General features: G+C 29.9%; 2 protein-coding genes and 1 long non-coding RNA gene across 13 annotated transcripts in view; 1 reads left to right on the forward strand and 2 right to left on the reverse strand.

Moving 5' to 3' along the window:
• Positions 1-1,594: 1,594 nt before the first annotated feature.
• Positions 1,595-3,419, reverse strand: Pqbp1 (poly-glutamine tract binding protein 1). The gene is made up of 6 exons (XM_072015200.1): positions 3,199-3,419; positions 2,846-2,955; positions 2,565-2,740; positions 2,301-2,481; positions 2,052-2,215; positions 1,595-1,947 (listed from the first exon to the last, which is right to left on the reverse strand). Exons 1-6 carry the CDS (start codon positions 3,266-3,268, stop codon positions 1,755-1,757), a joined length of 894 nt encoding a protein of 297 aa, XP_071871301.1. The 5' UTR covers positions 3,269-3,419; the 3' UTR covers positions 1,595-1,754.
• A 425-nt stretch (positions 3,420-3,844) lies between these two features.
• LOC139993458 (uncharacterized) lies at positions 3,845-6,917 on the forward strand. The gene is made up of 2 exons (XR_011801380.1): positions 3,845-4,734; positions 5,156-6,917. It is a non-coding gene; the product is annotated as an uncharacterized lncRNA (long non-coding RNA).
• Positions 6,918-11,400: 4,483 nt separating this feature from the next.
• Positions 11,401-16,983, reverse strand: part of Mef2 (myocyte enhancer factor 2) — a 73,108-nt gene continuing 67,525 nt past the window's right edge. For all 11 annotated transcript variants that reach the window (XM_072015179.1, XM_072015180.1, XM_072015178.1 and 8 more), the window contains one exon: positions 11,401-16,226. In XM_072015179.1, coding sequence (XP_071871280.1) covers positions 15,776-16,226 — 451 coding nt within the window. In that variant the 3' untranslated portion in view covers positions 11,401-15,775. The remainder of the gene's footprint in view (positions 16,227-16,983) is intronic.

Consider the following 16,983-nt stretch of genomic DNA (forward strand, 5'->3'; position numbering starts at 1 on the left):
ATCGTATGGAAAATTATTTAATATTATATATAACATCATATGTCATAATTATTTAATATTAAATAGAAGATAATAACATTGATTTATACGTACCACTATACGAATGAAATTTTTTCAAGTAATCGTATTCATCGCGTGTAAAACATCGCACATGTAGGAAAATCAGTGTTGAATATATTTTTTAATAGATTTATTTTGCAGCACCTCTTGCAATTCATAAATTCCTTTTGCACGGTTTTTTATCTTACGTCACACAAACTAACTGCACTATTTCGATATTTACGCACGGTGTTTGCATCTTTCTTTTTACGTTACGGGACGTTTCATTATTTAATCTTATACGTTATACGTTGTAGAACTTAAAGAAAAACGTTGATAGAAAATATAATGGAGAGCAACGTAGTAAAACGTTTTCTGGAGAGAATTCGTTCTATTTCGCGTATCATCCCTTGGAAATATCGAGCTTGCTCCCCTGCATCGTTACTGATAAAGTAGGCCAAGAACAAGGTTAACACTCGCATGGCCGTCACGATCTTGGTCTGCTCAGAGCCAGTAATGCATTTTCTTTCTTAATTTTTTAATATATTTATGATATTATATTTATATAATTATATATTTATAATATTATAATTATAATTCGAAGCTTAATTTTGAAAATATCATGAAAATTGGAATCATAGCGAATTTAATTTGATAATTAAAACTATTGACTTTTAATAAATTTTTTTTCTTGATTTCTTGTACAAAGCTATTATTTATACAAAGAATTTGAATTATCTCAAATTTGATTACATTTGCCATAACTAAAAGTCTTGAAAGTTAAAAGAAAAATTACTGTGGCATAACAATTTAAAAATTGTAACAATGTTAATCAAAATATAGTCTATTCGCGTAAATCAAGATTTTCTAATTGAAAGCACCAGAATATCACACGAAAAATGATGATATATGAAACTGTAGCAATTGACACGATTGAATTTCATCAAATATGCAAATTTTTCGTTTCACTATTCCAATATTGTTGATACATGTATACTACTGTCGGTATTTTACTGTGTGATTATTTATTTGTGATAATATTATTATTTTCAATAAGTGTTTTAAAACTCCAATTTTGCGATTACAATACTTATGTAATATTTAACTAACTACGCTTTTACAGAAAGGCTCAATATTTGAAAAAAATGACTTTGACATAAAATTGAAACTAGATATCAGGCATATTTAATAACGATAAAGAGATGCAATTAGATCAAAACTAACTTGAAAAATCTAGCGTTAAAATGACTCAAATACGAGTGATAATTTTTTCTATTTAAGAAATGTGTAAATTATTGACATCGTAAATTATACGTTAAATGAAAGTTAATCATTTTTTCTCGTGCATATTACTTTGCCTGTTATTGGCTTTCAAACTAAATTTGAACGCAAAAATTTAAGTAGTGATCTGCGCACCCAAAGAAACAGTTCTCTAACACGTACTTTTTAAAAAGTTTTTACAATAAGGTATAACACTATACGTTAAATAATAATAATAATAATCTTTAAATCATAGTTATTAGAAAAAGAAGTAAATTAAAGACGTGTTAAGAAATTTAGCAAGTAAAAATGGCGAAGTATTTAATTAGTCAGTCATTTATACATAGAGATAATATAATAATAAGATTACTGACAAATTCCATAAGTCACACTATATTTACATTAGACATGTATAATAAATTGCATAATAGACTGAAAGGTATAAAAAAAGAAATTTATTCTGGTTTTTCAGGACACGATACTTTAGGTTTGTTAGACGATTCTGAATCTGTTTTGTTGGCTCTATTCGATCGCAAAACTGCGCCTGGACTAGGATATGGCCTCATTTGATAAAGTGGTCCTGAAGCAGTAGTGTCTGCTCCTGTTTTAGCTTCATTGTGTCGTGCTAAACCATCAGACCATTTTCCTCTATAAAAATCAAATAATTTGAATGTTGTTGTTGTGTATATATGAAAATTAATTTTATAATAATTACTTTATTAATATAAATTAATAAATAAAATGAAATTTACCGTGGGATATCACTGTAAGATGCTGGATCCATAGGATCTAAAGTTCTGTCTTTCTTCTCTTTGCTCTCAGATTTTTCTAATCTTTGATTTCTCTTACTATCTCCTGGTTTGTGTCTTGATCTAGTGTCTAATTTTTTATCTTTCTTTGTGTCTGGTTCGTCCACCTAGATAATTAAACAATTATTTGTGATAGTGCTAAAATATACTGGACATCACATTTTTATTAAATTGAAGAAACTGATTACTAACTTCCATTGGCTCTTGTTCACTACCACTGTCATCACTGGACATATTGTCATCCTGATCTGCTGCTTTTAGATGTAATTCTTCTCTTAACTGAGAAGCTGGTTGAGATATTTGACATTTTGGGTGGCCCGGTGGTAGCCAGGATACCAAATCAGATGACCAGTCCCAATAATAATGTTGACCACTATTGATAAATTAAGTAATTATATGGAATTTGATATAAACATATTTTCCCTAAAAATGATAAGTAGAAAGTAGAATACTAACGATCCAGGGTCATAAACAGCTTTCCAGGTTTCTGGTAAGGGGTACTTCTGTATTAATCTTATTTGCTTTTTCAAGTATTTTTCAGAAGGTTGTACATGTCCAAGACCCCATAACTCTTTGCACTTCTTTGTACATTCATGATAAATATTATACTTATTGGGACAACCACTATATCCCTAAAGTACAACGTTTATTATTTAACATTTTTATATTATGGATATTTGCATTATTATTTATCATTGCTGTATTTAGTATTTTATAATAGTTTTTGATATATTTACCATAAATTTTTGTGATATGTCAATTTGGTTAATATCATCTTTTGTACTATCATAATCTTCAGCTATTACTTCTTCATGGATTTTTTTTCTTGATTCCTTTTTTGTAGATTCTAAAAATATTATTTGATTGATACATGATGTTGTATCCTCAGCATTTTTTAAGTTTGGTTATGTATGAAAACACTAAGGTTATGTTCATTCTGAATTACATTTTAATAATCTGATCTTCATAGTATTTATGAAGCATAAAGTAGTAAGATAAAAAACAATTATTAATTAAATTATCAATTCGATATAAAATGATATTGTTGGTTATACTGTGTTTTATGTAAAAATGAATACAATTATTATACCGTGTTTTTCTGATCCAATAATAAGCCCTCTTTTAGCAAGCCGTGCAGCTAATGCAGCTGGAAGTGGCATTTTAGAATTTTAGTACTTCTTCACTTCCTTTCTTACAAGTATGCTCTTAATATGAAAATATTCACACAATTTACCAACAAAATAATTTCCTTATTCGAATCTCGAATACACGTAAATTTCAGTCAGTTGGTCTCATAACATTTAACGACGAAAGCGCCAAACAAATTCCAGATAGGTATAGATATATATGTATAATTTTTGAAATCTTTTTTATCATTGTGAAATAATTTGTTAAATTTCAAAATTAAGTTGTTTCCTATGAAATTATTCAGAAATTTTTATTTTTTTATTTTTAGTAACTAAAAGTAATCATTACCTACTGTGGGTAAGTTTAACAATTTAAATGCATTTAATCCTTGTAAAGTTTAGAAACAAAAAAGATGTATTCATAACAAGATTTGATTTTGTAATTTTCATTACTATAGTTTTAATAATTTTTATATTGCATATAATTTTTTCTATATATGTATGTAGCTTTCATGACTTCTGTTTTATAGTTTTATAGTTTTTATTACACATTATTTTACATACTTCAAATACCCTGAAGACACTGAGTATATTTTTAAATCTATAAAGAAGAAAATTTAATTGTAATTTCTAGAACTTGTCCTTAATTGTTAAAAAAAAAAAAAAAATGGTTTAAATATATACAAGTATACATGCGAAACAATTATTATAAAGCTGAAAAAATATGACAAGATGTGGACTATGGATTTCACACACATTGATTCAAGCGTCTTGAATAGATGAAGGGACAGAATAAGGAGAATTGGGGTGAACAAATAATTTCGAAAAAATGCTCGACTTCATAGACGACACATGGTGACAGTAATCGTTCAGAATATATTTACAAGAGCAGTACAAAGAATAACGCGATATTACACGTACATATTTGTTGATACGTATACTAACAAGTAATTGGTAAGCAGGTGAACAGTTTAATTGTTAATTGAGGCACGTGACAATAAGGCATTTCTACAGAGGACAAAATACGATCGTGCATATCTAAGATTTCATTTCATTTTTCCACGCTTCTTCAATGTTTGTTCATTATTTAAAACATCTTGAACTTGTTAATTATATTTGAGAACGATTTGTGACTTCTGTATATCATGTGTTCCTCTTAAAAAGCTGTCAGAGTCATATGTGCCACGTATTGTATTAATCACGATTATTTAAAAATTTTAAACACACGTATATCTTCTTCAAAATATGCCTTTTACTTTTTATTAAAAAATATCTTAGGAAGAATTTTATTTTCTTTTTTAAATTGACTTAATTTTTTTTTTTTTTTTTTTAGATCATACATCTCTAAATTTTAAGCTCAATAAAAAGATATTTTATGCCATGACCTGTAACAACATGACCTTGGAATAATATTAACTAAATTTAAAATATATTAGCAATATACATTTTATTATTAAAAGATGAAAACATATATAGCGAAAATGTTTAAGGAGATCACTGTAAGTGAAACACCTTTACATACTAATATAAATCAACGAAGATATTTTACTGATACTTCAGATCTTTTGAAGATCATGTTGCAACAGGATATTGAACTCGTTCTATAATTATGATAATTAATAGACTGCAGATATTTACGCATTTATGAGAAATTTAAACTGAAAAAATCTTCAGAATGGATATAAACACAAAAATGTATACAATACTCAAAATATATGATACTTTTAACAATATTTAAAGAATGAAACAAATTTTTGTTTAGATTCTATTTTTTTAATCATATTTATGAATATTTATGAATATTGTATGAATATTTGCAGTCCAGTAATTTACAATAACCTTGAAAACACACATTATTTGTTACTAACTCTTAGTAAATTTTAGACTAATTCTTTTCAAGATTTTGTTTATACGTTTTAGAATATTGAAGGCATTAAAAAAATAATGGCAAACGAGAAACCTCTGAATGTCTGTAACGTTTGAAAATTTAGTTAACGTAACCGAGCGAAATAGAGTCGTAGAGCGGCGCTGATCTTACATGTACACGATCGTATGAATTACATTAGTGGACGTCACAATGAAAGTTGTGTTAGTACGTCGGTGCAAAAAATGCATATCTGTGTGTTATTTATCGCTTCTCTGCGTCTCATTACACCGATTACTGATTACACAATAGTATACCACATTATGTATTCGTTTAGAATGTGTTTATGTATACTTGCGTATGTCGTGTTATGTGTGTGTATGCATGTGCATAGATTGTACAAACGTGGTAGAAAGATTTATCAATAGAAAATTAATTACAAGTTTGAAAGTAAAGAGTCTTGAGATCAAGAAGTGTCGAAGTTTAGATAGATAACGATGATCGAGCGACATCCAATGGGTACGGATTATGGGTCCGGATACGGACACATGTAATATGGTGTTTTAACATTTGCGGTGCGACACTTTACACAAGGAAAATACGTGTTTTCGTTCCTATCGAGAAAACAGAAAGAGAAAGAGACAGATAATGAAGCAGAAACGCGCTTCTCACTGATAGAGAACAAAATTATTAAAAAATTATCTAAGAATTTCGACACACAAAACAATTTGAAAAAATGAAATACCTGAAAAATATTAAAATTATAATTTTATAATTTTAACAATATCCTAGTAATATTTTGCTTCAAAAATTCTTTTGTAATTCGTTAATTTTAGCCACAAAAAATTCAAGTATAGGAATAGTATTTTGTATAGACAATATGAACGTGTTCGTTTTTTGAATATGATCAGGAATATCGAACAACGAAGATGTACATATTAAGCGGAAAGAGACGTTCACGAAGTGGACAGTCATGAGATCAATGAATGAAACATGATTATGAATTAAAGAGAAGAATTTACAATGACCACAGAAACACATCACAGTGTTAGTAGTTTTGTTTATTGGATCGTGTGCGAATTTTATTCTTGGTCTTTTATTTTAAAACATGATATATACGTGTGTTTTCGTAAATGAGTTATTATAAGTTTTAAAAAATTTCAAATGTAGTAATTTTTAATAGAAAATTCATATTTCATTCGTACACGTCCAATGGCTCAACAAAGACGCACAGTTTATACAACAATATGTGTATACACATTTTTTCTAGCCATATAATTTATGCGAATGGATTGTAATAGATGAAATATATATTTTCTACCGTGTTTTAATATATATTGTCTTCTTGAAACGAAGATACTATCTTTCTATTAACCAATTCTTTAATTTAAAAAGATTCTTAATTCTCTTAAATTTTTAAAATTTTAATTTTAAGCGTTCATTAAATCTGGAAAAATTCACAAATTAAGAAAATATAATAAATGCATATATTACATATTTTACAATCCACTAACATTGAAGAGAAGACTATGGAACAGGCAATGTTTTGTAAATACATCAATTATTTTGTACATAGGAAACTAATGATTTTTTAGTCTCACACATACCTCTCGACATCATATCCGGTATCGAAGAAACTCAGATTCGAGTTTAAATTTGAATCGATTCATTTTCTATAAAATTTCCTTTCTCCTTATAACACTGAACCGTTAGAAAAATATTTAACTATGAATTATATTATATCTGTGCTTCGGTAAAAATGGCACCTTTTCTAACATAATTCTTGTGCGAAAAGATAAATCAATTGATCAAAACAATCGATTTATTTAAAAAAGATTTCACTAGAAAAAAATACAATTATTGTGTACCTATTTTATGCAAGTTCTTTGAAGGTTAGTCGAATGTTAAATACATTAATTGTATAAGATATCTAACCTTCAAAAAAAAAAAAATATTCGTAACAAAATTTGACTGTACAAATTATATCACAATTGGTGAAAAATTGTTCATTTGCTACGAACAAACCATGTATAGATGTTGGTACAACACTTTCCAAGCACGTGCGAATTCGATATTTTTCACTACGCAAACAGCACACTATAATTTATGAATGACCTTGGTGGTCCAACGTTCAAATTTTTCTATAATTTCCTAACACTTTATTCTATTTCTTTTCTTATTCCTCTGCATTCTATATTTTCAAAATTTATCTACATTTAATCTAAAAAAAAAAAAAAAAAAGAGAAATAAATAATATATATAAATACAAAGAATCATAAAAATTTCATTAAGCCTTAAAGAATATTAAAGGATGTTAGTACTGTAATAAATCAATCTTAAACAATATTGTTCGCAAAATATATCGATATCGATATTATTATTATTTTTCTATCCTGAAATTTCGGAATTCTTTTTTTTTTCAAAATTCGGTTAACCTAACTTTCGATCGACCGATCGATTCGATTCGCACATGCTCGAGTGGCACTTAAATAAAATACTGCCAAATATAAAAACCAAGTAAAATGTATTCTATGGGAAACATCATATCATTATGCTGATACACTGAAATATAACCACAATGCGTGTTTACAATGTTTCGCGCGCGCACGTGTTCATGTCATATGTGTGTCTATACGTCTGTAGAATGTTTATGTGTATATGCGTATTTTACTGTATTGTTATGTACGAGGAAAAATAGTTTTTGTGATGTGCATAGAGACCGTACGAAATAATCATCGATATTAATTTTCGCAAATTTCTCAAACCTAATTCGCTAATAATTATACTGACCGAGCAATAGATGATGCGGCGCGTATGGTAGTTTGTTATCAGTAGTAATAATAATAATAATAGTAATAATAATAATAGTAATAATAATAATAATAATAATAATAAAATTAATAATAATAATAATAAAATTAATAATAATAATAATTAATAATAATACAGATATAACGATAATAATAATAGTTAATAATAATAGCAATAGCAATAATAATAATAGTGGTGATCGTGGTAGTACTAGTAATAGTTATAGTAATAGCAAATAGTAATAATCGCGATGATCGATGATCGATGAAAGATGGGCCTTGACAAGGATTCACGATGATTATTATTATTCGTATAGGATATTGACAATAACATGTAACAACGACCGGATATGTCGAGCACCAAAGAAATACGTGTAATCTAGTTATGTTTAAATCGGGCAATTGCGAGCACTTTAAAATAAGTTATCTTTTTTAGGTTGGTTCTACTGTCATCTTTATATTTTAACAATGAAAAAGGTTGAAGTATTACGTCAATCGATAACAATAGATAAGAGAATCGTAATAGAGAATATCTTTATATATAATTTTATATATAATCGTAATAGAGAGTATCCTCAGAATGATGCTGGATGTTTAATAGTTTTATTATTGGACACGTGTCTAATTGGTAATTTTAATTAAAAAAAATATAACGTTATTAAAGAAATATATCGGTCGTTTGGAAAAGGCACAGTGACCAATTCCACAAGTTAAAATGCAGAGAAAGGTGATGTTTTCATTTTTCAAATTTTAGGATTCGCTGTTACTTATATCACTTTATTAGAATAAATGAATTTGCGGAAATAAATCTTGTAACTCGCGTAATTATGAATATGAAAATTAATTATGAAATTGGCAAAAAGTGGAGTTAATGACCTTAGTTCGTGAGAGGCTCGTATGTTATTAAATTAACGCTATTTTAATATTAATTTGTGAATATTAAGCTTTATCGATTTAAATTTTAGTTTTGCATATTACAAAAATGTTTAATTTTAAATGTATCCATTCAACGTAATTTAATTGCGATTGACTTTTTTGCGAATGATTATCGAAATGGGGGAAAGTAAGAAGAAAGAAAGTGACTCGCATGTGCTCGATTTTCACGCGATAATTGCCGGTACCATTTCTATTCAAACGTGTCCATTATTGTACCATCATCAGCGTGTAGCATTTTTTCGACGTGCATTATCAATGAACAAACAAGACGAATAAGCGTGTCCTTCGTAAAATCGTCTTGCAAATTTCACGGATATACAACGATCTTGACAACCACGTGACAGAAGTGACGAATTACAATTACGATTTTTCAATAGTTCAAGAATATTACCAGAGAAAAAGAGCACAGAGAACGAAAAAAGGTCGAACAAAAAAGAAACAAATAAGGATATGCAAAGGAAAAAAAGATGATCGAATTGTCTCTCTTTGAAAAACGGTGAGAAATGTTCACGATAAATGACACTATTATGAATTACGGGAGGGGGAAAAAAAAGAAAAATAAAAAAAAAGATTACTTTCCTTTCTGTTTTCGCAGATTTATCACTGGCTACTTAAACGCACAACTCTATAATACGCCATAATATATTTTTTCTGCTTTTTCTTGTGTTTGTGTTTGTCTGTTTAATAATAATATCTATATAGCACGTTACGCGGTTATTTTTTTTAACTTCGGTATAATTACATATACAGAGTGGTTGTTATTTCTTTCTATTGTTAAACTCCTTTATACACTTCTTTCCTTTTCCTCTTTTTCTCGCTCTTTCTTCATTGTACTCTGCACTCGACGTTCAAGTGGGCCGCTCTTTTTTTTTGTTTGTCAACAGTGCAACGTAAACAGATTTTTCATTCTTCACCATTTGTTTCTTTATGTATATATATATATATATCGTACAAATAACAATATATCGCTACGCAATAATATTTAAAAAGTATGTTAATAATAACCATACACGCGGATTCTGTGCGTCTCGAAACTATAGATCGATCAATCGATCGATACAAACACGAAAAACAAGAATCCCCTCCGAATCGAGGATTATCTTATATATTTATATATATTTTTCTATTTTTTTTCAGCATTTTTCCCTTTTTATTATTTATCAGACAGACAACGTTGAAAAAAAAGGGAGATCGTTATCGATTGATCGATCGGAGGGTAAGTTTCGACAATAAACACACGATCGATGGTTAACAATAAAATGGCGGTATATTCTTGAGTTTTACCTTTAAAAATGTGATGCTACGTGGCTTTACAGATATGTTCAGTATTTTTAAATTTACTTTTACATACGTATATATATATACATATATATTTTATGTATATTAGATTCACTTTTACTCTGCAGTGACAACAGTTGTGGCTAGTACATTTATACATCCTCGTATATTAATTATAGTTCAGCATCTCTTCTAACATCATTTTCTTCCTTTTTTCTGCAAATATTCGCTTCGCTTTCAAAAGTGATACTTGTGCCGTGCTTTGAGTTTCCGACCATGTTTATACATATACACACATGTCGCTTTTATATTTTTTTCTATTCAGTTCAAATCGAAGTTACAACATCGATTTTTCGGATACTCGATTCGATTTTTCGCAATCGATCCGTGACAACGAACAGTGATAACGGTCGAAAAATATAGGGAGATACTTCGAGATCGCATAGATAGAATAGAGATCTTGAATTTTCAAAATTCTTTAATTTTTTCTTCCTTTGTTATAGGTATCATTATTTTATCATTAAGAATCTTGATTTATAGTTAAGCTCGGTTGCATTACAAAATATCAACTATTTTTTTCTATGTAGTATTTTACAAGAAACGCTACGAGAAATTTCTGTTCAATTTCTTTTCTATTTTTTTTTCTCCTTCCCTTTATAACAAATAAATAAAATTTACCCAGGAAAAATCTTATTTCCTATTCGTCAAAGAGACGTATTTTCCAGTTTTGTAATGTTCTTCCGGAATAGATCGATCGTTCCGCGACATCTCAAACGAAAATGATCGCTTGTTAAAAATCGGTTGGTTCCCAACAATTCACAACGATTCGCTTTCAAAGGCACAAAAGGTTAATAAATCGATTCGTTAACTAAACTCTTTTTATATATTTACAACACCTTTTTTATTATATATATTCTTTTTCTACTCTAAAAAATATCCGAGTTTTTGAGTCATTCGAGCGCGTCAAATAATTTCGAATACTTTGGTTGGGGAAATTATCGAATCTCTTCAATGTTTCAACAGTCCTCCGCGACGTAACGATGGCGCCACTGTAACGAAACATTTTGGAACGAAAATTTCGAATATTTAGACATCCTCGGATATATATATATATATTAAAAAGGAATTGTTTTTCTATTCAAAATGATTAATGAATTTTTTAGAAAACCGTCCAACATCCGACTATTCGAAATTGCACGAAATCCTCGAGTAACGAATGTTTCTTCGAAAAGACGAAGAAGAATGAGGAGTAAAGGGAAATTTGTTAAAAAAAAAAAAAAAAAAAAAATCGAAGCGAGCATCCATTTGAGTTCTGTACGTGGCCAATAAAAACACGGTTTTCGATAACGGTCTTGTCCAACAACTTTGCTCCCGTACAAAAAGGCTCTAATTCTGTTTCTCTACGTTTTTTTTATCTTCTTTTTATGCTTTTTCTTGTTAACTCCTGTATGTCCTATAGTTTAATGCATACGACAACATTTTCTAAATGATGGTCCATTTCGTTTCACAGCGTTCCAACAACTTCGATAATAGTCTCTGAGTTCTCAACTACTATATAATCGCTGACGCTTTACGTATTTGCAATCGAATATTTTTCGTTCAATCCTTGTTGTAGTCACAACCGTTTGACCAATATCGTAGAGTATAAAATTCTTCTATTTAAATTAATTTAATTGATCCAACTTAGAGGATGGTCAAATTCTCTCCAAGAATAAATTGGATAATGGTACCATTTTGTCTCTCTCTATTTATCATAATAGATTGGCAAATATTAATTATATAACGTCATATATAATATATAACACTTAGTAAATAAGTAAATAATCTTTCAACAGGGTTAGAACCGACGTAATAGTTTAACAACAGGCCCAAACAGATACATCATTTAAAATGGTACAAAACTCCATATTGATCTCTCGGTTGTGCCCCGAACAAGATATAGATACAGATCGAATTTGCTCGCGCGTATTTGTGTGTATGTGAGTGTAACTTACGCAACTTACTTCATCATCATATTAAAAATATACATTAAAATGGTACGCACAATCGCGTCGTTAACGTACACCATTTAACAAGTTCCCTACCTTAAGTGGTACCACTACGTATTTCTTATTTTTTCACGTGGGTATCTTACAATAAAATAGATCGGTAAGCAAATCGTAATCCTTGCCTTGTTACGAGACCATGAGTACCGGTGGATCAAATTAGAACGATTTCTCTCAGACAGTCTAGCATTAGAAGTACGCCTAATAATTGGCTAAACGAGACATTAACTACGTATGCGTTGTAAAAGAATATATTACATGCTTCATAACTCTGTATAAATTGCATGAGGTCACAACTGAAGATTGAATTTTGAATTTTGTGCATTGAGCGAGAAAAAATTGAACCAGTTCACATTATTGATTTCCATAAGTTTGAGATAATATGTACTTGGGACATTATAGATTAGCTTCTTTAGTGTATCCTCTACTTATTTGCTATATTAAGATATGAAATGAAGAAAGATCTTTACTTCCATCAAACTCTTACATTCATCTTTCTGAAATATGAAAACATATTACATAATATGTCAGTCAAAGTATTCGACTTTATCTTGCAGTGTTCTCAAACTTATGATCAATAGTTATGCCTTGTGCCAAATTTATTTGTTGAATCTTTTTGAAATCTCGAGTATCATTACATGTAGATATGAAAAGTTTGTGCAAATCGCTTTATCTTATACATACAAATGAAGCACAATAATACCACTGGTTATTTAAAACACTGCCGAGAAATAATCGTAAAATATCAAGTAACAGATAATATAATTCAGTAATTATATTATTCAATGCGATCCACCTGTAGCGATTTAAAAATTGGAAACAATGCAATCATATCGTAGATTATCTTTCAAGGATTTACTTCAGGCATGTACACTTAAGTTCAGAGAGATATATATATAATATATATCGATATATATATATATATACATATACATACATACATACATATATATATATATAATATCAATTCAAATACAATAAATTTTGCGTCAATAGGAAAATGTTTAATAACTAGTGGAGACATATATATATACTTTTTTTTAATACATTAAATCTTACTTTTTTCGTTATGAAAAATAACAATTTCTTTATACTTTTTTTTCTTTGATAAAAAAGTGTGTTGGCTAAGAGATTGCACTTTGTGATCATCTTAAAAATTTGTGATTAATCATTAGTGACTATACATTATATATCTTATGTTTCGCACACCGATTGTTCGTACAGTCATTAGATAGTTTCTAACTGCAACGTTAGTAAAGAAACAAATTAATATCGAAGATTCATACGACTCTTCTTTCTTTACCTTCTTTAACGTACGTATAATATAATCTTCGGTTATAATACAACCGAGACTGACTTGCCAGGTTGTCGATTCGTCGACAGAACGTTGTAAAACAAAGTCTATGATTCCACTAATTCGTGTAGTACGGATAAACCTTTCTACCACTCTTTCTCTCTATTTTCTTCTTTCTTTCTCACTCTACTCAACATCGCTTTCTTTTACTATTTTTAATCCACTTTTTTGTATCTTTCAGTATGATACACACTTTTCTTTACACGTAGCTTGTCGACGAGTCACCTTATGCGAGTCACAACGTGAACAAGTCAACCTGAAGGAGGGCCACAAATGGTGCCAGGCACTATTTATTCATATACCGTTTGTGTATTCCATTAATTACGTTAATTAATTACAGTAATGTACCAAATATGACTCTTGAGAGCAGCTCGCACCAGGATACATCCTGAGATTGAGTAAAGCATAGGCTGAGACCATCCCGAAAGCGGTTTAACTTAGGAAGAAGACTTTCTGTATTTTACAATTGCAACCCTATCTTGCCAACTAATTATGGATTCGACTAACAAAGCATTTTACAAGGATGTACTATATATAATAAATATTCTCTTTCCCTATACTTCATATTTAATTTAATTTAATTGTGTTCCACTGTTATAGAAAAATCGTGTGCCATGAATATTTAATATGATTTAAATACTGATTCAAATAAATTTGCTAATTCCCATAGATTATTATTTGGAAATAAATGCTTACAGAGGTGCAAGCTCTCGTTGTGTATGACTTAGGCGTTAAGGGTTGCAAAGTTTCTTCCTTCCGTGTCACCTTTCATTTTTTTTCTTTATATCAAATGTGCAAAATACTTGTGGAAAATGTATATAACGTATGTATATATGTATACATCTGCAAGTTCGTGTGTATATACCTTTCTTTTCTGTTTGAATAATCAACACTATATTAGATGCTTATTTCACATGTAATATGCATATATCTCCTCTATTACCTCATAATAATCAATATATTAATTTTCGATCATATTTTTTTTTCTCTACTCGCAATTATTTTGAGTACAGCAGCCGATTAATTATTCAACATCTTTTTGTTTATTAGCGGACATAGACCGTTAATTATTTCGCTAAGAAAAAAGAAAAAAGAAAAAGAGGAGGGAGAAACTCCGCTATTTTAAAAACAAACCCAACGATTTGTTAAAAAGAAAATTAAACGATCTAAGACTCATATGATATGAAAATCTGTGTAGATTTTCTAATAAAATGTTCGTACGACTCCATTGATCGTTTATAAAGTAAGAGTATGATTCTTTTCTCTGGAATAAAGGAAAGAGATATTGCAATTACAAAAAAAAAAAAAAAAGAAAAAATAAAGAAAAATTGTAAAATTAAAATTTATATACTAATCGAATATCATTATTCTCTGACTAGGCATTCAATTAAGAGAGAAATTATGTTCATTGCTCTCGGCATTCATTATGTAAAAACATCAATTAACGGATTATGCCGCGGTCTTGCCTACCTACCATCATAACGCACAAAAAAAAAAAAAAAAAAAAAAAGAAACAAGTAACAAAGTACAATTATTTGTAAATCTCTAAACCGTAAATTCATTAAACGTTTTCGAAAGCTCTTAAAAATTCGGTTGTCGATTCACTTATCTTCCGAAATGCTGTGCTCCCGATTCGTTTCTTAACATCAATTCTAAACGTACCGCCATTACCTTTCTTCACTCGGAATAGAATATATCTTCGCCATTAGCGACAAGTATCAAAGACACAATATGCCATGTCACGAAGAAAATGACAATGAATAAATGACATATATACAAACAACTTTCGTATTATATACATGAAAATATACATATATATATATCTTTTATATATAATGGATATTATATATATATGTATCCATCATATATTGTATAATATAATATATATATATATATATATACGTGTAACGCTTCAACATTATGGCACCGTTATTTAATCGTCAAACAAACGTATTCTTTTATGTGTATGTGTTTGTAAGTGTATGTGTCGTGTTACGTGTGTTTCTGGACTTTTAAAATATAAACAAATTTGTGTCCTCTCTTGTCCAGCCAAAGTCGGACTCTTCGCAAGGATTCTTCGTCTTACGCGCGCATCCAACTACAAGAAGAGAAAAAAAAAGAACCATGGCCGAACATTGCGTATAATAATTAACGAGTCTTTGACTTCAAGTCCCGGAACTTTTCACAAAAGCACTATACGCCGTTGTACGTAGAGGTATGAAATGATCGAGCGATTAACCGTTACGATTGATATTAAGTCGCCCAGCCCTCAGTGATCCTGGAACGCTTCATCAGCGGTCCATTCTCATAGTCTGAGTTATTCCCACCGTTTCCCCCGGCGTTCGAGTGACTCGTTCGAATATCTGCCACTGTGCCGCTTCCAGGTGACGGAAGGTTCGTCGGCGTTATACTACCGGAGTGAGATGGCGGTGGATTACTGCTCGGTCTGCTCGACACAAGATTCAACGATTGTGGCCCCGGATGAGGTACATGGTGTGGAGGTGGTGCACCGGTACTGGACGAAGGTCCCACGTTCAGAGTTGTGTGATGAAGATTGCTGGTATTACTTGGCCCGCTGTTCGAGCCACTGTTGCCACCGTGAGGATCTCTAGGTGGACTAATCGGTTCACTTTTTATCTTCACTGGTAATGGCGATGTGGCCGGTGGCGGTGTACTGCTCGACACTGCTAGATGGGGAAGACCACTGTAATCAAATAAAGTTGAAGATATTAGATTCGATTATGAACATTTGAACAAGATTGATTCGCACTCTAAAATATAACATCTCTGAAGAGAATATGCTGGCTGAAGATATAAGACCAGGCCTTGACCGAAGAAAGTGTATACAATAATTAAATTGAAAAGAACTATGGCTTGGATTAGGTTGTATCTTATGTATCTTTCTAGAATATCATTTAACAGATTTACTAACACATATTGATAATTATAAACCTTACACTAGCACCAGAGGCAAGATAAAATATGCAAAAAGCCGTTAATGTATTAAATATGAATAAATAAGTATAATATGTTTTAAAATAAGTATATATCGTTAAAACTCATTGTCACTTCATAGATGAACTGTTATGTGGATTTAGCATTTAATAAGCTTGAGTACCTAAAATAATTAATTGATAAAATATTTTTGTTCAAGATCCTTGTTTCTTTTAGTCCCAAAGGATTTGAGATAAACTGATATGAAGATAGTTTTAAAACTTTGAAAATTTGACTGCCGAAAAAGAATTTTAAATCTCAGTGAAAAATGATACGATTCACTAGCATGCTACAAACAACTATCCAAATAAGAAAAAAAACTATAAACCTCCAGTGGACGTTGTTTGATATTTTTATCATCAACTTGGATAAATATAGAAGATCTGTTGTTAGAACGAGTACCGTCGTTGCAAGCACGATTAAACTTTACAAATAATCTTTAATCTTTTCTTGAATAAGCGTTTGTA

Source organism: Bombus fervidus, chromosome 13 (assembly GCF_041682495.2).
Source record: "Bombus fervidus isolate BK054 chromosome 13, iyBomFerv1, whole genome shotgun sequence".
Classification (NCBI taxonomy): domain Eukaryota; kingdom Metazoa; phylum Arthropoda; class Insecta; order Hymenoptera; family Apidae; genus Bombus; species Bombus fervidus.